Source organism: Megascapheus bottae, chromosome 15, assembly GCF_031878675.1.
Source record: "Megascapheus bottae isolate mThoBot1 chromosome 15, mThoBot2.hap1, whole genome shotgun sequence".
NCBI lineage: Eukaryota > Metazoa > Chordata > Mammalia > Rodentia > Geomyidae > Megascapheus > Megascapheus bottae.
Window position 1 is genome coordinate 28,179,695 of NC_143523.1, and position 23,064 is coordinate 28,202,758.

A 23,064-nucleotide genomic window follows, 5' to 3' on the forward strand; every position below is an offset into this window, starting at 1 on the left:
TCAGGTTCTAGCTTGAGTGACTGGATCAATAGTGATATCATATAATGAAATGAGAACGGGAGGAGGAAGGTATCAAGAGTTTACTTGCAAACACATTAGGTTTGTGATGCCTGTAAAAAAAAAAGTGTTACGTAAGATTTCTGAGCTAGGCATGTTGGTGCATGCCTGTAGTCCTAGCACTTTGGAAGCAGAAGAGTAGCTCAAGTTCAACTTGGGTTTCAGAGTGAGTTCTATATGCCAGTTTGGGCTACTTCTTGAGAACTTATCTCAGGAACAAACAACAACAACAAAAACCCAACAAATTTCTGTGAAATATTAAGAGTCTGCTATCTCCAGAGACTTGAAAGCCTTTCATTTAGTTCAACTTCTGGGGTAAATAAATGAGTCACAGATACTGGCTTATCCAAAGTCACAGGCTAGTGATTAGGCTGGAAGGTAAAAAATTTTGGACAGAGTTGGGAGTAGTGTCTTAATCCTTTTTAAAAAAATCTATAGCATCATTTCTAAGCTACTGCAAAGACTAAGCTCAAAAGGGTCAGGTTTGAGGGTGCCATAATAGGTCCACAAGTGCTAGGAGTTGTTGAAGCTTAGAGGTGAGGCTTGAGCATATTTTTGTCAGCATAATCACTGGGCTTTTGTTCTTCCATTATTTGCCTCAGAAAATAGAGCCTCCTCAGGGAGGAATTACTTTAGACAAGCTTTCCTTTGTTCTATTTGGCAGTTTTCTTCCAGTAAGCCTTTCATGTAAGACACTTCAAAGATTACGAGTCTAAATTATTAGTTATTAATCCAATTGTTATTGGACCAAAACCTACACTGTAGAAAGCCATTGAGGAATAAATATCAGAGAACTAGACTGTTGATGGAAAGACCAAGTTATAGTAGTTTTGCCTCCTGCTCTGAGGTTCTAAGCAGATTTATGCATTCTTCATATAAGCGTGTAAGTTTCTAGTAAGTAATGTGGTTTGCTTCAAATATTTTTGTTTTGGAGTATGTTTCTTGGAAAGCAAAGAAATATGTAAGAGAGGTACTCGTTAGTGGGATAGGACTTGGCTATGACACTTTGCTATGATCTTGTATAGGTGGAACCTCTTGAAGTTTTAACTACAAGTAATACATGTCCAAGAACTAAACATTTTAGCAATCTTCATAGTGGTGGTTTACCTTGAAGATGGATTTGTGTCAACCAGAGTAATACATAAACAGCAGCCTCATAGTGTTCACTTTGGAACACTATGGAATTGGCTATATATGGAAATATGTCAGCGACTGTCATTTGTGTTACCCTTTCACAGTTAGCTAAGTGCCAAATTCATTAACAGGACAGTCCTTCAGGAACTTTAATTAGAAGGAAATAATCAATTTTCTTTTTTTTTTTTTTTTTTGCCAGTCCTGGCCTTGAGCTCAGGGCCTGAGCACTGTCCTTGGACTTTCTCAAGGCTAGCGCTCTACCACTTGAGCCTCAGCACCACTTCTGGCTTTTTTCTATGTATGTGGTACCGAGGACTCGAACCTGGGTCTTCGTGCATGCTAGGCAAGCACTTTAACCACTAGGCCAAACTCCCGGCCCCAAGAAATAATCAATTTTCATAGGTGGGGCAATTCTGTCCCACAACCAGTAAGATAGCGTCTTCCTAGTTTCCTCCTCTTCTTTTTCTCTCCTCCCCTCTCCTACCCTGCCCTCCTGTCTTGGGCCAGTACTAGTGCTAGAACTGAAGCTCTGGTTTTATTGCTCAAAGCTAGCTTTCTAGTACTTGAGCCACACCTCCACTCTAACATTTTGCTTGTTAGCTAGTGATGAAATCTCAGACTTTTATTATTTTAGACTGTTTTGTTTTGTTGTCAGTCACAGGGCTTGAACTCTGGGCCTGGCACTATCCCTGAGCTCTTTAGCTCAAGGATATGAGCTCTTCAGCTCAAGGATAACGCTGTACCACATTGAGCCACAGTGCCATTTCTGGTTTTGGGGTGGTTAATTGGAGATAAGGGGTACAGATGGGCTATATGTTTTGTCAAAGAATTAGGGACAGGGGACTACAGTTAAGCATGAACAGTATCAATCATAGTCATGTTCAAAGGCAGTTAGAGATGGTCCTCACCTTATGTTGGGTTAGGTGATCAGGCCTCCTGTTGTATTCTTGCTGAATTTCAGGGTAGCTCAAGGCAAAAGACATAGCCATGGAATGGAAGAGACTGGGATGCCTATCTACTATTCGGCTTTAGTTAATTTGTGGGCCAAGAAGGGAGTCAATGCTTTTCAACCAAAGCAGTTTAAGCACCTAATTTCTATCATTTATGTTTTGTTTTTTTTTTTGTGGCAGGATCTTGGTTTAGCCACAAACTCATAATTCTCTTGCCTTCATGTCACAAGTACTGAGGAAGACAGGTGTGTACCATCACTCCTGCCTTTAGTTTTGTCTTTTTCATGCTTCCTGCAGATTATTTATATTAATACCAGCATTTCAGACAGTCATGCTACAGTAAGAGTGATTAGATTTATAGATTTTACATTAATCCTGAAGAAGCTGCTTTGCTTAACTTGATTGAAATTGAATGTTTTCCAAGGTTCCATACACTTTATACAATCTCTTTCAGTGTCTACCAGCTGCATACAGATAATATCCATTTCAGTGGTTATTACATTTAAGCATAGAAATCACTGGGGAAATTTGTGAAATGTACAGATTTTCAAACATGCTCTCCACAGATTTAGATTTGCAAATTTGAGGATTAGCTATGAGAATTGTTTCTCTATGAGTAGGAACTATGAATACATCATTTGCATGTTAATTATTAGCAGTTTAATTTCCGAGGGCATCTTTTTTTTTTTTTTTGGTGCCAGTCTTAGGCTTGAGCTCAGGGCCTGAGCACTGGCCTTGGACCTTCTCAAGGCTAGAGCTCTACCACTTGAACTTCAGCACCACTTCCAGCTTTTTTCTATGTATGTGGTACTGAGGAATCAAACCCAGGTCTTTGTTCATGCTAGGCAATCACTCTACCACTAGACCAAACTCCTGGTTCCATGGGCATCTTTATTTTTTTCCCCCTGGTCTTGGGGGCTTGAACTCTGGGCCTGGGTTCTGTCCCTGAGCTCTTCAGCTCAAGGCTACTGCCCCACCCCTGGAGCCACAGAACTACTTCTGGTTTTCATCTCACCTTCCTGAGTAGCTAGGATTATAGGAGTGAGCCACCACCAGCTATGTCTGCCTTTTTTTTAATTGTCGGGGTAATGTATAGAGGGGTTACAGTTACATTCACCAGGTAGTGAATGCATTACTTCTCACACATTGATACCTTTTTATCCCCATTTCACTCCCCCCACCCCTTAACTCTGCCTTTTCTTATTGGTTAATTGGAGATGGAGTTTCACAGACTTTTCTGCCCTGGATAACTTTGAACTATGGTCCTCTGGTCTTGGCCTTCTCTGTAGCTAGGATTATTGGCATGAGCCACCAGCACCTGACTTTTGGTTATTTTCTCCTCCACCCTCCCTGCCCCCTCAGTGGTATTTGGTCAGAACTCGGGGGTTCATATTTGCTAGGCAGATATTGTAATGCTTGAGCCAGACCTCCAATAAGGTTTAGTTTTGAAATCTTGGGAAGTGTTTCAACTACACATAACACTTTGTAAAAAAAATATCCAGAGTTTTACAACTTGCTTTTATTTTCATTGCCAAAAATACCCCCAAACTATCTGTAGTTATATTGGCCATGCAAAAGAAGGTTTTATTTATTTAAGACTGTCTTGAGCATCTGTATCTTTTTCACTGTGCTGGCACAGACTTGTTCATCTGACATCTGGATCACTGCAAATTTCTTCAGCCCATCCCCCTCTCCCTGGGTTCAAATTGCTGACAGAGGCAATAGAAGCTATTGTAGGATTTTCGATATAACATGACCAGAAGTCATTCTGGCAGGACAGAAGATGGAAGTATCATAGTCTCCAGGGGGTGGCTGTAGCTCATAGAATAGTTAGTATTACGATGAATTGCTGAATTGGGGATGTGGGAAATGTTCCTGCTGCTTTTTTTGTGTGTGGTGGGGGGTGCAGTTCTGGGGCTTGAACTCAGGGTCTGAACACTGTCCTTGGGTTTCCTTAAGGCTAGCACTCTACCTTTCTAACACTTGAGCCACAGCACCACTTCGGGCTTTTTCTATGTACATGATATCAAAGAATCGAACCCAGGTCTTCGTACATGCTAGGCAAGCACTCTACCACTAGGTCAAACTCCTGGCCCAATTCCTGATGCTTTTGTAATGCAAAATACTTGAGTACATAAAAGCTTAGGAAAGGATATGGTGATTTTCTGGGATATGGTCACATCTGTCATTCTCAACCCTGAGTGGGGTTTGAGCCTGTGCTCCCAGAAGCCTGTCTTTGCACATGTACTTTCTTTCCTTGGATTCTACCTCACATGTAACAGTTTTTTTGAGTGCCTTTAATGTGGTCTAATTAGGACAGGAAGATACACTGGAGAACAAGATTAAACTGGTTCCTATACTAATGGAGTTACAGTTTAATGTGGTTGGGAAAAAAGATAGTCAATAAAACCCCACACAAATGGTAAAATGGTAATTGGGGGATGTGGTAGGAAGAAAGAGTACATAGAGGGTTCTGCTTATGGATAGAAAAAGGTGTAGAGTGTGTTCCACTTGAGCAAATGAGTTTTGAACTGGAGACCTGGCAAATGAAGAATCTGTGGATTTGAGAAAGGAGTGAATTTTTCTTTCTTTTTAAAGGGATATAGGGAGTTCCTTGTCTTTAACACCTGTGGCAAGACAGGAACAATCAGGAAATACAAAGGAGCTCTCTGGTTTGGAGATTAGTAAGCAAAAGGGGACTGGATGGGAGGGTCACGCTTGAAATCCTAGCCACCTAGAAGGTTGATCAGGGGATTTCAACTCCAGAACAGACAGAAAAGCTCATGAAACTCCATCTCAACCAATGGCTGGGTATGGTGGAATGCATCAGTCATCCCAAACTATGAGGAGGGTAGGCAAAGAAGGGAATCGCAATGGCTAAGTGCAATGGCCTACACCTGTCATCTCTGCAACAAATGGGTGGATCACAGTCCAAGTTTTGACCTAGGCGTACAGCTAGACCCTCGTACTGTCTAAAAGAATGGGGGAGGGGTGTATAGAAGGCAGCAACCATGATGTTCAAGAGTTAAGTGGAGACCTGTGAGCACCACTGTGATGCTTTGATCCAAGACGCGGTGGAATATCATTGAGAGCTTTTCAAAGTGAAGAGTGTGGTGACATGTTCACATTAATGAATGAAAGCAATGACTTGGACTGTTTTGTTGACAAGATTTTGTGAAGTACGAGGTAAGAGGGTAGACTGTAGCAGTGGTAAGAGGTATAGGCGTGCACTTAGACTGAGGTTAGAGGAGAAGGATAGTGACCTACACCAGGATACTAGTACTAGAGACTAGAAAGGAACTTTAGTTTTGGATTTTTGAACTATGTGGAGGATGTTCCTAGATGTCTTGATTGAGTATTGAGATCCTTTTTATTTTGATTTTGGGGGATGCTTGAGTCACAGGGATGGAGGTAAAAACTGAGCTGACTTGAAGGTACTTTGTGGATTCTTTTTCTAGAAACTCTTACCCTTGCAAGATACAGCTGAAAATTACCTACCCACAAGATCTTTATCTCTCTCTCCTTTCCCCCAAATCTTCTTTACAACGATTTATGTACTTACCTATCTCTTTCAAAAGATTTTCATGGGGCTGGGAGTTTGGCCTAGTGGTTAAAGTGCTTGCCTAGCATGCATGAAGACCCGGGTTCGATTCCTTGGTACCACAAACATAGAAAAAAGCCGGAAGTGGTGCAGAGGCTCAAGTGGTAGAGCTCTAGCCTTGAGAAAGTCCAAGGACAGTGCTCAGCACTGAGCTCAAGTCCAGGACTGGCAAAAAAAAGATTTTCATGGAAGTATCTTGTTTATTTGTAACTGTGTAGGCTTCATAATGCTAGGCAAGCACTAAGCCACATTCCTAGCCCCTATTATTTTTTGGGAGGGTGTCATGGAACTTGACCTCGGACTGGATGCTGTCCCTGAGCTCTTCAGCTCAAGGCTGAAGCCCCACTTCCCATTTTCTAGAGGTTAATTGGAGATGAGAGTCTCAAGTCTTTTTGTGCTCTGGGATGGCTTTGATCCTTGATCCTCAGATCTCAGCCTCCTGAGTAGCTAGGATTATAGACATGAGCTACCGCGCCCAGCTTCGACAATAAATTTTTTTTTAAATGGGATCCTACATTAATCCTGGAAGCTGCAGTTCAGTATTCCATAATTCAGTACTCACAATCACAGTGTAGTACACTACTACTAATAAAAAAGAATTGTATATGATTATTATGTATATATCAGTTCTTTTCTCTTTTATTAGCATATTTGTTTTATTTGCATAATTGTGCAAAAGGATTTCATCATTTTGCAGACATACATAAAAAATATACTTTGCTCATATTTACCCTCTATTACTCTTTTGTTGTTGTTTTATTGTTGTTTCACAGTCCTGGGTGCTATCTGTAAGCTTTTTTTTTCTCCCAAGGCTAGCACTCTACGGCTTGAACCACAGCTTCACTTCTAGCTTTTTGAGTGCTTAATTGGAGATAAGAGTCTCATGGACTTTCTTGCCCATACTGACTTTGAACTCAGATTTTAGTCTCCTGAGTAGCTAGGATTATAGGCATGAGCCACTAGCACCTCTATTACTCATTCTTAACCCCGTTCCTTTTAAAGAAAATTTAAATTTTACACATGTATCTGACTAGTTTATTCACCCTCTTCTTTGCCTCCTCACTATCTCTGGTTCCCATTCCCAGATAATCTCCCTATTTTACATTCGTGTGATTTTTGTTGGGTCTATATTCTATACATTATTGTGTATATCTGGTAAGACGCTTCTTATAGTAATGTCAAGTGGATAGATGAGAAACTTGATTTTTATACTTGTAAGCAATGAAAATAATAATTCTTGAGTCCTTTAATGTGTGTGCTTTGCTACTGGGGTTTGAACTAAAGGTCTCACAGTCTCAGTTTGTTCATGGCTAACACTCCTGCCACTTAAGCCACACTCCAGTCCAGCATTTTGTTAATTATTTGGAAATGGAGTCTTGCAGACTTTTTTTTAGGCTGGCTTTGAACCATAGTCCCCCAGGCTTCAGCTACTAAGTAGCTGGGTGCCTCGCTCTTTTCATATATTTTTAAACAAAATGAAATCAGCCTAGATTAATGGAGCTATCATAACTATGTCTATATCTATACTCCCTCATAATTTATGTATTTTGATTTCCTTACTCCTCCCTACATCATTGTCCGTGTTTACTTTCAAATTGAATTAGCTTAGGATGAAAGGGAAAATTCAGTCTTCAGTTCTACTGTTTGAAGTTATTAGCTCTGTAATGAGATTTTATTATTCCCTTTACTATATTCCCTTTACTATTGGGGCTAGTTTTCAGAACTAAATCTCTGAGGTCATCATCAAGAGCAGATACAAATCTGTGCATAGATATTACTTTTTCCATATGTTTTAAGAAATGACTGAATAATTGCTGAATATTCTCCTAGCAGTTGTAAAAGAGACCATATAACTAAAATATAACTAAAATGCAGTGACTTCTGAGCCAAGAAAACAGCTGTAATTTTGATTCTTGGGAATCAGTCCTGTCATTGCAGTGTTATGTATATCCTTGTTCAAAAACAGTGGTGTAACCTTGTGTAGACCTGGTGTGTTTTATTGGAAAATCCACAGCTAAGGAGCCATTTTCTTATGTTTCACAATACATACATTGAGTCTCTAATATTGTTGTCCATGTAAATCATTCTAATTATAGAAACTCTGTCTTTGTTGCAGGCCGATCTTCTCTCTTCCCCTTTGAAGACGCCTTTTTGGATGACAGCCATGGCGATCAGGCCTTGTCATCTGGCTTAAGTTCTCCCACTCGTTGTCAAAATGGGGAACGAGTAGAACGCTACTCCAGAAAGGTGTTTGTTGGAGGTCTTCCTCCTGACATTGATGAAGGTACTATTCATTCATTCAACTTTACAAAGGCTGGGTTTGTACTTTCTGTCAGTTGACCCTGACTTCACTCCAGGTCAGCTTTTGGACACTTGTATCTGAATATGTAGGAGGTGAGTAAATTTTAATGAAAAATAGGTTACATGCTTTAGGCCTACCCATATTTCACAATGTAATAGTCTCAAAGGTTTCCATTTCCTACTTGTTGATTTTAGAGTAGATTTTCAAATAATGAGAGCTAATACTTAATGAAACTCTTCTCAAAGTCCATCGTTCTATTGAACACTTTCACATTATACTATGTCATTCAGCCCTTATCACTGTTTTCTAAGATGTACCATCAGCATTTCCTTGGTGAAAAATGGAGAAACACTGAGAAATAATCTATCTAGGATTATATAGTATTGGTGTAGTTAGAACTCCAATAAGTCTAATAACAAAGCCTTTGCTCTTAGCTATCACACTACCATATTTTCATTAAAAACAAAAAATTCTGCTCGTGCAAAGCATTTTTTTTTTTTGCCAGTCCTGGGCTTGAGCTCAGGGCCTGAGCACCGTTCTTGGACTTTTTCAAGCCTAGAGCTCTACCACTTGAGCCTCAGCACCACTTCTGGCTTTTTTCTATGTATGTGGTACCAAGGAATCGAACCTGGGTCTTCGTGCATGCTAAGCAAGCACTCTACCACTAGGCCAAACTCCTGGCCCCATGCAAAGCATTTTTCCGGTCACGTGCTATGGCTCAAGACTGTAACAGCCTCACTACTTGGGAGGCAGTGCAGTTCAAGGCTAGTCAAGGCAATGATTTTGTCAGCCTCCAGCTCAACCAATGACTGGGCAGAATGGTATGTCATCCCAGCTACATGAGGAAACATAGATAGGAAGATTATAGACCAGGCTAGTCCAGGCATAAAGCAAGACTCTGTCTCAAAAATCACTATCAAAGCCAGACTGGGCAGGAAAATCTGTGAGACTCTTTTCTCTTATACCACTATGAAAACCAGAAAGTAGCACTGTGATTCAAAGTGGTAGAATACTTGCCTTAAGCAAAAGAGTTTAAAGACAGTTCCTAGGTCTCAAGTTCAAGCCCTGTAACTGACAAAAAAAGGGGGGGGCTAGGAGTTTGACTCAAATGTCTAGCATACATGAGGCCCAGAATTCAAACCCTAGTATCCCTCCATCCCCCCAAAGTATTTTTTTTTTTTTTTGCCAGTCCTGGGCTTAAGCTCAGGGCCTGAGCACTGTCCTTGGATTTTTCTCAAGGCTAGATTTCTACCACTTGAGCCTCAGCACCACTTCTGGCTTTTTCTAAGTATGTGGTACCGAGGAATCGAACCCAGGTCTTCGTGCATGCTAAGCAAGCACTCTACCACTAGGCCAAACTCCCGGCCCCTCTCTTAACATTTTTGTGATTAACTAGTCCAAAAGAAAAGTAGCTTTGCATTTATGCCTAAAGCCAAGTAAAACATTTTTTATCAGTCCTGGAGCTTGAACTCAAGGTTGACTGCTGTCCTCGGGCTTTCTCAAGGCTAGATCTCTACCACCTGAGCCACAGCTCCACTTTTGGCTTTTTTTATGTATATGGTACCAAGGAATCGAACCCAGGTCTTTGTGCATGTTAGGCAAGCACTCTACCACTAGGCCAAACTCCTGGCTCTAAGACATTCATTTTTCATGCATAGTATATTGTCAATAAATATTTGATGTATGAATGAAATATAATCATGACAACACTAACAAAGGAAAAACAGCTCTAGTTCAAAATAACTATATGTGAAATGGAAATATTAAGGCAGGCTTGTTTTGCAAGCATTGTTCTCACTTTAACCTGTCTTCAAGGAAGTGGTGCTGTGACTCAAGTGCTAGGTCAATAGCCTTGAGCTGAAGAGCTCAGAAACAGAACCCAAGCCCAGAGTTCAAGCCCCACAGCCGACAAAAAACCAAAACATGTCTCTAATTTATCATGCTTTCCTTTTTAGTTTCATTATAATAGACTCTCTTTTTAGACTTACTGCATTAAAATTATAGGTAACTAAACCTAAGCAGGAACCAGGTTGCAATTTATGCTTTGAGTCTCAGGAAAAGATAAATTAATTGGGCTACAATTTTTAAATGCATTGCAGTATAAAACATAATATTTAGGCATGAGAGATAGATGTTGGACCTTACCATTTTCTTATCATCAAGTAGTTACTTTAAGTAATGCCCTCACTCCTTATCAAGAGAATTGTATTTATTTTTGTAATAATCTTAGAGATTTCAAATAAGGGAAATTATTTATTTACTTATTTATTTTTGTGCTGATTCTGGGGCTTGAATTTAGGGCCTAGGCAGTGTCTCTGAGCTGTATTTTGCTTAAGACTGGTACTCTACCATTGAGCCATAAGTCTACTTCTGCTTTTTTCTTTTTGCCTGTGCTGGGGCTTAAACTCAGGGCCTGGATGCTGTCCCTGAGCTTCTAAAGGCTAGTACTCTATCACTAGAGCCACAGCACCACTTCCAGCTTTTTCTTACATGGGGTACTGAGGAATTGAGCCCAGGGCTTCATGCATGCTAGTCAAGCACTCTACCCCAAAACTACCTTCCTAGACCTACTTCTGCCTTTTTCTGAGTAGTTTATTAGAGACAAGAGTCTCATGGCCTTTCTTGCCCAGTCTGGCTTTGAACCATGACCCTCAAATCCCAACCTCCTGAGTGTCTAGGATTGCAAGTGGCCCATAGCTACAAGTGAAGCCTGTATTTTAACTGCTTTCTATACCTTTGCCTTAAGAAAAAAGAGAGAACATTCTTAGTTTTAGAATCCCTTTAACCTGATATAGAAGTCATTCAGCTAATGCTAGTTTTTTCGCTTCCAATTTCCTTGTGTTAAGTTTATTGTCAAAGGAAATGAACAATAGTTACAAGTACGCTTTGCATGATTAAAAGTGAATAACTGTACACCTAAGCAATGCTATTTTACTTTGTAGATTTGACATTTGCACAAATGCTTTAGAAAATGCTCCTTATATCTTTTTAAAGTAAGCAGACATGTTCTTAACTACAGTACTTTTTGTAATGTTTTGCTAACATTCCTTCTTTATTTTATAGATGAGATCACTGCCAGCTTTCGCAGGTTTGGACCTCTGGTGGTAGACTGGCCTCACAAAGCAGAAAGCAAGTCCTATTTTCCTCCTAAAGGTAATGCACTGAAAATGGGTCTGATGCTTGCCTGTTGAAGAAGAAGCCTAGCCATTCAAAATAAGTCAGTCAGTTCTTGAAATAGCTGTTGACTATTTTCCAAGTAGGAACATATATCAACATATCTTGTTTTGTTTTCTCTTTCTTTTTCTTGCTTTTGTGTGTGTGTCATTAGTGGGGATTGAACTCAAGGCCTTGGTACTGCCTTTAGCTTTTTCAGTCAAGGCTGGTGCTCTACTACTTGAGCTCCACTTTGGGCTTTTTGCTACTTAATTGGAGATAGAAAAGTCTCATGGACTTCCTTGTCTGGGTTGGCTTCAAACCATGATCCTCAGATCTCAGTCTCCTGAGTAACTATGATTAAGAGCCATTATGCCCAGCTGAGCCATTGTTTTATGTGGTGTTTGCAGTAGAGGCTCTTCCTCTACCTTCGCCCCTACTTGATTGACAGCAAAATTCTGAGTCTGGAATAGATGAACTTTGTGCTAACCTTTCATTGTTTTGAGCAAAATGGACTAGGGTTTTGAGGAGTGTCAGCAATAGTAAAGTAAAAGATAATTTAAAGTTATTTTTTATTTGGATTTTGTAGCTGTATGGTTTTATAAATCTTATGAACTTCAGACTTAGAAAATCAAGAGGCTGAAGAAAGAAGTTGTACCAAATTACTTTATCCATATCTCTATCTTAAGTGACTTCGTCTATTAGGAGTTAGAGGGCAAACTAAGAAAAGATTCTATCAAAATCTTTCTTCTCACTGGGCACAGTGGCTCATAATATAATCGTAGCTACTCAGAAGGCTGAGATCTGAGGATCATGGTTCAAAGCCAGTCCAAGCACAGCACTCACTGGACAGTGAGTTTCTTATGTCCAGCTAACCACTAGAAAATTAGAAGTAGAGCTATGACTCAAGGGAAAGGGCTGTAGCCTTGAGCTGAAGAGTTTAGGGACAATGCCCAGGCCCAGGGCCATAGCCTTGAGCTGAAGAGCTCAAGGACAGTGCCCAGGCCCAGAGTTCAAACCCCATGACCAACCAAAAAGAAATCTTTCTTCTTTCTCTTTTGTATGGGGCCCTTTTGATGATTCAGCAAGGGATATAACATGATACCATGATATTCCTCTGTCTATTCATAGTGTGTCATTTCTGTAGAATCCAAGGAAATTCCTGATGACTCTCAATCTGGATGTATTCCTACATTTACATAGAAAAGTATTTGGTGTTGAAGAGAAAGATTTCTTTTTTTTTTTTTTTTTTTTTGCCAGTCCTGGGCTTGAGCTCAGGGCCTGAGCACTGTCCTTGGACTTTCTCAAGGCTAGAGCTCTACCACTTGAGCCTCAGCACCATTTCCGGCTTTTTTCTATGTATGTGGTACCAAGGAATCGAACCCGGGTCTTCATGCATGCTAGGCAAGCACTTTAACCACTAGGCCAAACTCCCGGCCGAGAAAGATTTCTTTTGTGTTCTATTGTGTAGTTATGTTTGAGGGATACAAGAATGTCCTTTTTATATATGTTATTGTTACTCACCAGAAGAAGATAGAGTCAGAACACTTGTCCTTCTTATGGCTTCTCCAAGAATCAAATTAGAGCTTAACCTAGAGAAGCAAGTAGTTTCATTTACTAAGTTTATTTGTCACCTGTACACCTCCTCATGCTATAATCCCTGAAATTAAGTTGCTCATTAAATAGCGGAATGCTTCTTTGCTTTTATTTTTCTCATGTTAATTTTGTCCAGAGAAAATCATGTTGTTTTTGTTTTTGCCAGTCCTGGCTTGAACTTGTGTCCTGAGCACATCAAGGAAATTCCTGATGACTCTCAATCTGGATGTATTCCTACATTTACATAGAAAAGTATTTGGTGTTGAAGAGAAAGATTTCTTTTTTTTTTTTTTTTTTTGCCAGTCCTGGGCTTGAGCTCAGGGCCTGAGCACTGTTCTTGGGCTTTCTCAAGACTAGAGCTCTACCACTTGAGCCACAGCACGACTTCCAGCTTTTTCTGTGTATGTGGTACCGAGGAATCTAACCCAGGTCTTGGTGCATGCTAAGCATGCGCTCAACCAGTAGGCCAAACTCCTAGCCCAGAAAAAACATTTGTGTCTAAAAATAAGGTCTCGCTGTAGAACCCAGGTTGAGCCCCCTTCCTCAGTTTACCATGTGCTGGAGATTGTAATGTCACCTAGAGGGGTATACCACCATGCCTGGCTCAGAAAATATTAACAATGAACATTGGTTTTATAGCCAAGCACTGGTAGTTGATGCCTGTAATCCTAGCTCCTTAAGAGGCTGAGAGTTAAGGATCGCTTTAAAAGCCGCATCCTAGGCAGGAAAATCCATGAGATTTTCTTATCTCCAATTAACCACGGGAAATCCAGAAATGGTGCTGTGGCTTAAAGTGCTAAAGTACTAGCCTTAAGCAAAAAGAGCTGAGGGACAGCACCTAAGTCCTGCATTCAAGCCCCATGACTAAAAAGAAATTAGTTTTATATTAAGGACAAATTAAAAACTATCACACTAAGCAAGGTGCCTGTTGCTCATGCTTGTAATCCTAACATTCAGCCATTCAGAAGGTTGACTTGGACTAGTGAGAACCAGTCCAGGGAAGGAATATTCTTTTTTTTTTTTCCCTTTGTCAGTCACAGGGCTTGAACTCTGGGCCTAGACTTTGTCCCTGAGCTCTTCAGCTCAAGGCTACTGCTCTGCCCCTTGAGCCACATCACCACATCCAGTTTTCTAGTGGTTAATTGGAGATAAGAATCTCAGGAACTTTAGAGCCTGGCTGGCTTTGAACTGTGATCCTCAGATCCTAATCTCCTCAGTAGCTAGGATTACAGGCGTGAACCACCATGCCCTCCAGAGAAGGAATATTCTTGATTCTGATTCTTAGCTTTCTTGAGAGCAGATTGCCTTTCTTGTGATTGAGGTTAGACAGGAGAAATAATTATTAGACAGTTGGATCCTTTCATGCTTAGCTAAAGTCTGAAAATTAGCTATTTGGGTTAGAACCTAAGGAAATTTGGTATTATTCCAAGAGTTCAATAACATTTACAATGTTGGGGGTATCTAAGTCATTCACCTCAAACTGTTCAGTGCCTTCCAAATAATATTATCTTTTGATAATTATATTTTTCTTAGCTCATCTAGACTGTCCATCAGAAGTGGCTTGTTTGCTTTATGTTTTAAGCTTACAGTGAGTCAGAGAAAAAAAGCATACACCCTTTGCTATTGAGCCTTATCTCATAGAAAGTGTATACCTTTGTGGAAAAAAAATTCCATCCATCCAGCATGTTTACTTAAAGTTTTGAAGCAGTAGTTTTAAAACCATGACCATTTTCAGTGTACTATAAAATGCTTCAAAACCATGTAGAGAAATAGTAACCAAGCACATCAACTTACATGTTGATGGAGCAGCAGGGGGTCAGTGCAACCCAGGGCCCGCTGAGGCCACTGTGGGTATGAAGAAACCTCTGGACCCATTGAGGACCACAAGCAACCAAGTGCTTGGTGTTGTTCAGAGCACTGCTGAGAACATGGAATGCCTGCAAGTCAGAATGTTTGGCTTTATGATGTGGCCCCTAACCTCATAAGATGATATTTCCAGGGGAGACGGGCAATTAATCAAATAGTCACAGAAGTAAATATGATTATAGCCTGTAGTATGTTTCCTTAATGGATGAAGAGTGCAGCAGAGACTCTGTAAAGAGGCTACATCTCTCTTTAGATTGGGGGTATGGAAAGAGCTTCTCTGAGAAAATGCTATTTAAGCAGATCTAAAAGTTGGGGTGTTAGCTACAAAGTGTAAGGAAGCAAGTTTTTGGCTTCAACTCAGGGCCTGGACATTGTCCTTGGGCTTTCTCAAGGCTAGAACTCTACCACCTGAGCCAGCACCACTTCCAGCTTTTTCTGTGTATGTGGTACTGAGGAATGAACCTAAAGCTTGGTGCATACTAGACGAGCACTCTACCACTAGGCCAGACTAGCCCAGGAAGCAAGTTCTCAGCAGACTAATGGGAAAGACAATATGAAAGGAGTATTAGTGCCTTTGAAGAAATGGAGAAGGGTAGATGGAATATGGTGAAGTAGGAAAAAGCAATGCAAATGAAAAGGCTTTGAAAAAGTACTATTCCCTCTACCCCCAAATTGATCTAGTTCCCCCAGAGAGAGAGGGAGTGGGAATGAAGTATTTGTGTAATATGTAAGAGAGAATATTCAGGTCAGAAAGAGATCAGCTTAAAATATTTTCAAAAATTAACAAAATTGAAACAAAATCTTGCTTTTTCTTTTCTTTAGTTTTCTGTATATGTGTGTGTCTCTCTCTGTGTATATTTGTATATAAATGTGGGCTGGAATTCAGGAACTGTGTGCTGTCCCTTCAAGGTCAGAGAAGAGGCTCCCAGACGTTGCTGACTCAGTTGGCTTTGAACTGCCTTTATTTAATTTAATTTTATTTTTTGCCAGTCTGAGGCTTGAGCTCAGGGCCTGAGAACTGTCCTTGGATTTTCTCAAGGCTAGAGATCTGCCACTTGAGCCTCAGCACCATTTCCAGCTTTTTTCTATGTATGTGGTACTGAGGAATCGAACCCGGGTCTTCATGCATACTAGGCAAGCACTCTACCATTAGGCCAAACTCCCTGCCCCCTATTTAATTCTTAATGTAAGAAGAAATTAAACTCTAGTCAAAATACTGAGGGATAGAGCTTGAGGCTGATGATATATGCCTGTAATTCTAGCTACTTAGGAGGCTAGGGTGTGGCTCAGAGCCAACCCTGGCAGAAAGGTCTGTGAGACTCCATCTCCAATTAATCATCACAAAGTCGGGCTGGAGGTATGGCTCAAATGACAGCACAAACTGAGTACATACATACAAACCCCATGTACTAGCAAAGAAACCCCACAATATTATATGCCATTTTCCTGAGACTATGTTCATATGGTTTATACTTCTAGAATAATAGAATTGAAATTGTTAGTTCTGGAAAAAGAGATTCTCCCAAGGATAGGTCATAATACAAAATAGTAATCAGTGTTATTATGTTTACTAGGGAATGAGTACTAGAACAGTGTCTCACACCTGCAATCTTAGCTGCTAAGGAGGCTGAGATCTGTGGATTGAGGTTCAAAGCCAGCCCAGGCACTAAAATGTTCATGAGACTCTTATCTTCACTAGAAAACTGGAAGTGGCGCTGTGTCTCCAGGGGTAGGGTAGTAGTCTTAAGCTGAAGAGCTCAGGGACAGCACCCAGGCCCAGTGTCCAAACCCCAGGACCGACCAAAAAAAAAAAAAAAAAAAGAAGTTTAAAGATAGTTACTGAAAAGGGATGGTGAAACTGGGCTCTGGTGGCTCATGCCTTTAACCTTAAGCTACTAAAAAGAGCTGAGATGTGAGGATAGAGGTTCAAAACCAGCCTAGGTAAACATATCTGAGAGACTCGTTCCTAGTTAACCAGCAAAATAAGCCAGCAGTGTAGACAATGATTCACTCACACCTGTAATCCTTGCTACTCAGGAGGCCAAAATCTAATAGTCATGGTTCAAAGCTAGCCTAGACAGGAAAAATCTGAGTCTCATTAAACACCAGTAAACCAGAAATAGAGCTGTGACTCAAGTGGTGTAGTTCTATCTTTGAATGGAAAAGCTAAGGGATACCATATGGACTCTGAGTTCAAGCCCCAGTACCTGTGTGCATGCATACACAAACACACACATGCACACACACATAATCTTCAAGAAAAAGAACTGTAAAAATGCTAGTCATATGACAGATGCTAATACTTTTTGAAAACATTTTAATGTATTTCCTTTTAGCCTTTTTTCCTACAAGCCCAAAGCTCGTTTTATATTGTATATACTGTTTTGTTGTTATTTTGTCACCAGTGTTGTTTGAGCTCGGGGCCTCATGCTTGCTCAGGGACAGGTATTCTCCAACTTGACCCATTCTGCCACTGTGACATACAGTTTTGTATCTTTTATAAAAATTAAAGTATGCTAAGGGCTTTTCCCCATGTCATTAACTAGTATTGCAAGAACTCACTGAAGAAGCTAGTTTTTGTACTGTAACTCCCATAAGAAATCCCACATGGTTGGGACTTAAGTTATTTCTAGGCTTATCGAAAAGGTAACTCTGATAACAGTTTGCGCAGTTCAGTCTTTGTCCCTTTCTTTGATTTTTCTTTTCTTTTCTTTTTTTTTTTGTCAGTCATGGGACTTGAACTCTTGGCCTGGTCTCTGCTCTTCAGCTCAAGGTTACTGCCCTATCCCTTGGCTTGGGCATTGTCCCTGAGTTCTTCAGGTCAGGGCTACCTCCCTGGAGCCACAGCCCCACCTCTGGTGATTAATTGGAGATAAGAATCTTATGGACTTTTTGGTGGCTAGGCTGGCTTTGAACCGCAATCCTCAGATCTCAGCCTCTCCTGAATAGTTAGGATTACAGGCGTGAGCTACTGTGCCCAGCTTCTTTGATTGTTTTCTAAAGCTAAGTTACTAGAAATATAAGGCACATTGTCATTTTCTAGACTTCTTTAAATTCACATGGTCAAAAGGTAATATTTAGTTGCCTTCTGTCGTGATTCCTTGAGTCTTCATAAAGAAGGGAAAGAAAATATAAAACAGAGAAGTAAATTTTGTTAGTAAGTAGGAAGAAGAAGAAGATATGCAATGGAGATGTACATGACTAAAAGATAGAAGTAAAAGGTTTCAAGAATGAGTAATCAGCTCCAAATAGTATTGCAGAATTAGTTGTAGAACAAAGATCATGGTAGTCCTCTTCTCACATGTCTGATTCCTCAAATTTCTCTTATTATCTAGTTCTAGGTCTTGGTAATGTAAAAGAACCAGAACCAGTTAAAGTAATAAAAGCAGATGAAGGCAATCTGATTTTCAATGACAAGTGTTATTTTGTGACCAATAAGAATAATGCAGCTAGAAGCCAGTAGCTCACACCTATAATCCTAGCTATTCAGGAGGCTGAGATCCGAGGATAATGGTTTGAAACGATCTGTAGCAGAAAAGTCCAGGCTCTTACCTCCAGTTAAACACCAGAAAACTGTGAGTGGTGTTGTGGCTCAAAGTGTTTGAGCACTAGCCTTGAGCACAAAGAGGCTCAGGGACAATGCTCAGACCCTTGGCAAGGAAAAAAAAAAACAGAGCTAGCCATCATCATTTTTTTCATTTGTTTTTATTCACATACATGTTTCTTGTGGATCAGGGTTGTAATAATAGCAGAGATAGAATCTATGTACCTTTTCTTTTCCTCTCCCCTCAATTTTGGCAAGTTTTGACAAATTTAGTGTATTTTCAAAAGCCTCCTTACCTATTGCTGTAGTGCAGTTTGCTTGTTGGTTATTTAGGCTATTAGAAAACAATACTTTTCTTAAAATAGTCTTGTATTTTGCCTTATCTTTCATGTTATTTTTTTTAGGCTGAGTTGCAAGCTATTTAGCTAAAGTTAAAAGAAATGAGAATCTTGATGACTCAATTTGATATCGCATGGCTTCCCAAAGCAATTTCTTTGTGAAGTTTATGGTAATTTGAACATCTGCAACAACTTTTTTCTTAGTTCCAGATTAGATATGTGGCACTTTGCAGCTGTGAACCTACCTTTTTGCCTCTTATATTTGGCATATAATGTATCCCTGTGGAAGTCAGGGACTGCTTGAGTACAAATCTTGGGTCTCATTGTATAAACTAAGCTGGCCATGAACTTGAAATCCTCTTGCCTCAATCTTCTGGATGCTTAGATTATACATTTGTTCCACTATACTTTAGCTCTTTTTGATGGTGGTGGTGGTTGTAGGGCTTGAACTCTGGGCCTGAGCGCTGTCCCTGATCTCTTCAGCTCAAAGCTAGCACCCTACCACTTGAGCCACAGCACTACTTCCAGTCTTCTGGTGGTTAACTGGAGATGAGTCTCATGGACTTAATGCCTTGATCCTCAGATCTCAGCCTCCTGAGTAGCTAGGATTACAGGCGTGAGCCACTGGCACCCGGCTTTGCATAGTTCATTTTCAACACAGTATTTAGTGAATCACTACTGCATTTGTTTACCTTTTGTCCCATCATTTCTGTGCCCCTCTTACCCTCCTCAAAGTAGATAAACTTACATATAAGACAAATGTATGGGAAACAAAAACAGCAACAAAGGAAGAAAAACAAAACAAAAAGCAAAATAACCATTTTCCCCCATTTCTTGGAGATCGTTTCAATAAACATCATTTTATATGATTATAAGCATATAGCCATTGAAACTTTATGATTCTCTTCTAAGGCTATCCCCCTTTGGGCTCACAGTAGAAATGTCTAGAGTCTTATATAGTTTAACATGTATTTTTTGTCTTTTTTTTTTTTTTTTGATTGGTTGTGGACTTGAACTCTGGGCCTGGGTTTTGTCCCTGAGCTCTTCAATTCAAGGCCACCACCCTACCCATTGAGCCACACCACCACTTTGGGTTTTCTGGTAATTAATTAGAAATAAGAGTCTCATGGACTTCAGTGCCCAAGCTGGCTTTGAACCACCATCCTCAGATCTCAGCCTCCTGAGTAGCTAGGATTATGAGCATGAGCCTACACGCCCAGTTTTTTTGTTTTGTTTTGAGTTGTTTTGTTTTGGTTTTGGTTTTGGTTTTTTGGTTCCTTATGGGATCCAGGAACTGTTCCTAAGCTCTTTAGCTCAAGGCTTGTGCTCTACCCCTTTGAGCCACAGTGCCACTTCCATTTTCTGATGGTTAATTGGAGATGAGAGTCCATGGACTTTTTGCCCTGGCTGGCTTTGAACCGTGATCCTCAGATCTCAGCCTCCTGAGTAGATAACATTACAGGTGTGAGCCACTGGTGCTCAGTTATTTATTTATTTATTTTGCCAGTCCTGGGGCTTGAACTCAGGGTCTGGGCACTGTCCTTGGGCTTTCTCAAGGCTAGCGTTGTACCACTTGAACCACAGTACCACTTCCAGCTTTTTCTGCATATGTGATACCGAGGAATTGAACCTAGGGCTTTGTGAATAAGCTAGGCAGGCACTCTACCAGACTCCGGGCCTATTTTTTTTTTTGTCTTTTATCATACAGTGTACACTGTTTACTTGTAGATTTATAGGCACATTCTTGTTACAACAAGTGAAGGAAAACATGCAACCTATGGGTCTGGTTGATTTCACTTAACATTTTTTTCCCCAAATCTTTCCATTTCCTTACGAATAATACAGTAGCATTCTTCCTGATGCAAGAGGATTTTATTGTGTGTATTTACCACATTTTCTTGATCCATCTGTCTACTGAGGGGCATCTGAGTTGACTCTTTTATCTTGGCTGTAGTAAACAATGCTTCAATGAACATGGTTGTGCTGGTAGCTTTCATGTGGCCTTGTGTGTGGCCTATTGGACAAATGCCCAGGAATGGAATTGCTGGGTCACAGGGAGCTCTGTGTTAAGTCTTTTGAAAAATTTCAAAAGACTACATTCCCACCAAGAGTATAGTAGCATTCCCTTTTATCCACAACCCCACTAGAATCTTGTTAGTTTTCTAAAAACCCCACAGAATAGGGGAACATTTTTTTTAGCTATACATCCTACAAGGGCTTCACATCTAAAATATATTTAAAGCTAAAAAAAATAAACCTTCTAAAATAAACCCTCAAAAACAATAACCCAATTAATGAATGGGCTAAAGACTTAAAAGAGAGACTTCTTGAAAGAAGTAGGAATGGCCAATAGACACATGAGATGCTACACTATTTCTGGACCTGGATGAGCTGCTTTGTGATTGAGTTCTTTAACTGTGGTACTCAGTGATTCTGTTGTGTTAATCAGGTATATGATTATGAGTGTCAATGGAAACCTAAGAACAGGAATTCTGATATGACCAGGTGTCATAAAGGCTGTACTAAGGTTACAGGCTGAATACTGGGAACCATTTGTTCCAGTTATAATACTCCACCACTCACATTGTTTTCCTTTTTCTAGTTGAATTTCTAACTAGTCCACCTAAATATAACATTCACTGTTGTAATGATATAGAGCTGTGAGTTCCTTGACTGTTCACTAAAAGAAAAGCTTGGTTTTGTTTTCTTGAACATGGGGTTGTGAATAAGACAGATAAAAAGAGAGTTTTGGCATGACAAATTTAATGATGATGTGTTTAGCACAATTTCTCTCCATTGACTCCTGGGAGAATGTCACTGGAGCTACTAAAAAAAATGTCTATCTACCTGCCTATCTGTCTGCCTTCTTTCCCAGATCCCCAGTAAATAGCTGCTCCTGATAGTACTGAAATCTAAGTTCCTCACACAGGAGCCAGAAGAGGATCTGTCAACTCTTGGGCAATGACCACAGCTTCTCTATCACTGCTGGCAGAAGCCTATGGTCAAAGCCAAGGACAATAGCGAGCTGCAGATGTTGGACGAGAGATTGTATATGTGGCTCTGAAAATGCCCGTGGAAGTTGGTGATGCTGATGCTGGAATGAATGAAGTCAGCATCCTTGGCTTACTTGGGCAGCTAGTTTTAGTTTGGGCTGTCTGAGGGCATGGGGTCCAGGTGCCCAGACAGGAACAGGAATAGAAATCTGTCTACAAGAGTAAGCCAGGCTTATGCATGCTGATGAATCCTTTCCATTTCCAGAAAAGTGTGTCTTTCTGAGTGGCGGTTTCAGTTGGTGATTATGTATTTCCTCCACCCTGGCCAGGTTGGCTGGCCTGTCAGTCCTTGTGACCAAGTCATGCAGTTGTGGGAGTTTATATAATACTAACATGCTTTGGGAACCTGGCATAAGGCTGGCCATGTGGAATTCAGATTGACTTTGAGTCACCTAGTTAATGAGTTGCTGTTTGAGGGGGAAACAAAAGTGGCTCTACTTTAAATGGGCAAAATTAGGTCACTGTGCACTCCAGTGGGGCTGGAGTATAAGGTCTATTTTGTTTTCCTTTAGCTTTAGAAAGGAAAGTTATTTTCGTTTTTGTTTTGCCAGTCCTGGGCTTGAACTCAGGGCCTGGGCACTGTCCTTGGGTTTTTATCAAGGCTAGTGCTCTACCACTTGAGCCACAGCACCACTTCTAGCTTTTTTCTGTGTACGTGGTTCCGAGGAATGGAACCCGGGGCTTCATGCATATTAGGCAAGTAATCTACCACTAGGCCATGCTCTCTGCCCCTAGAAAGGAAAGTTTTCATACTTACAGTACAATTTGAGTAGAAGTAAGTCAGTGTTGTTTTATCCTCAGATTCCCAGTTTTTCTACCTTTTGAATTATGTAAATCCATTAGTTGGGAACCTTTTACAATTTGTAATCTTTTGAGTAATAATTTCTTTCCCCTTCTTTCTTTCCCCCTCCTTTTCCCTCTTCCCATCCCTCTCCCCATCCTCTTCTCCCTCCCTCTCTCCCTCTCCATGCCCTCAGCTCTTTCTTGCTTGTTTGCTTGCTTTCCCAAATGTTGGAATATATACTAGTATTACTAGGTTGCATTTTTTATTCCAAAGAGGAATTTTCTTGTAAAAGCATGGAAACTGTACTTCATGGTAACAATGATGAGCATTTTTGTCTTTGAATACTCTCCATTTAAACTTTTGTTAAAGTGGAGAGTACTTTTTTAGCTCTTTTTTTTTAGCTTTGTACTGAAGATACATTTTTAAAGAAATCTTTGCTTGCAATGCATGTATAGCTTTTGGAACTGTACAGAAAGGCAAAAGCAGTGGGAATATACAGGCCACCTGACAAAAGCTTGAGCAGCTACATAAATAGCAGAGACAGCTTGTACAAGGTCACAGAGTACATACTGTACTGTGCCCAACAGAGGTGCTGGGGAAGGGCAGGTGCTTGTTGAGTTCAGAGAACCTATTCTTGATGAGGACTTTCTTTGGAAGAGAGTAGATTTTAGAATCTGAAATGAAAT

At 40.4% G+C, this 23,064-nt stretch overlaps 1 protein-coding gene and 1 long non-coding RNA gene across 11 annotated transcripts in view; one reads left to right on the plus strand and one right to left on the minus strand.

Annotated features, from left to right (window-relative positions):
* The window catches only part of Cpeb3 (cytoplasmic polyadenylation element binding protein 3), a 175,890-nt gene that overhangs the window by 96,469 nt on the left and 56,357 nt on the right, over positions 1 to 23,064 (plus strand). For all 10 annotated transcript variants that reach the window (XM_090346262.1, XM_090346258.1, XM_090346256.1 and 7 more), the window contains 2 exons: positions 7,859 to 8,026; positions 11,108 to 11,197. In XM_090346262.1, the coding sequence (XP_090202388.1) occupies positions 7,859 to 8,026; positions 11,108 to 11,197 (258 nt within the window). The remainder of the gene's footprint in view (positions 1 to 7,858; positions 8,027 to 11,107; positions 11,198 to 23,064) is intronic.
* On the minus strand, positions 7,734 to 14,692 carry LOC150054073 (uncharacterized). The gene is made up of 3 exons (XR_016537819.1): positions 14,588 to 14,692; positions 12,722 to 12,789; positions 7,734 to 8,121 (listed from the first exon to the last, which is right to left on the minus strand). It is a non-coding gene; the product is annotated as an uncharacterized LOC150054073 (long non-coding RNA).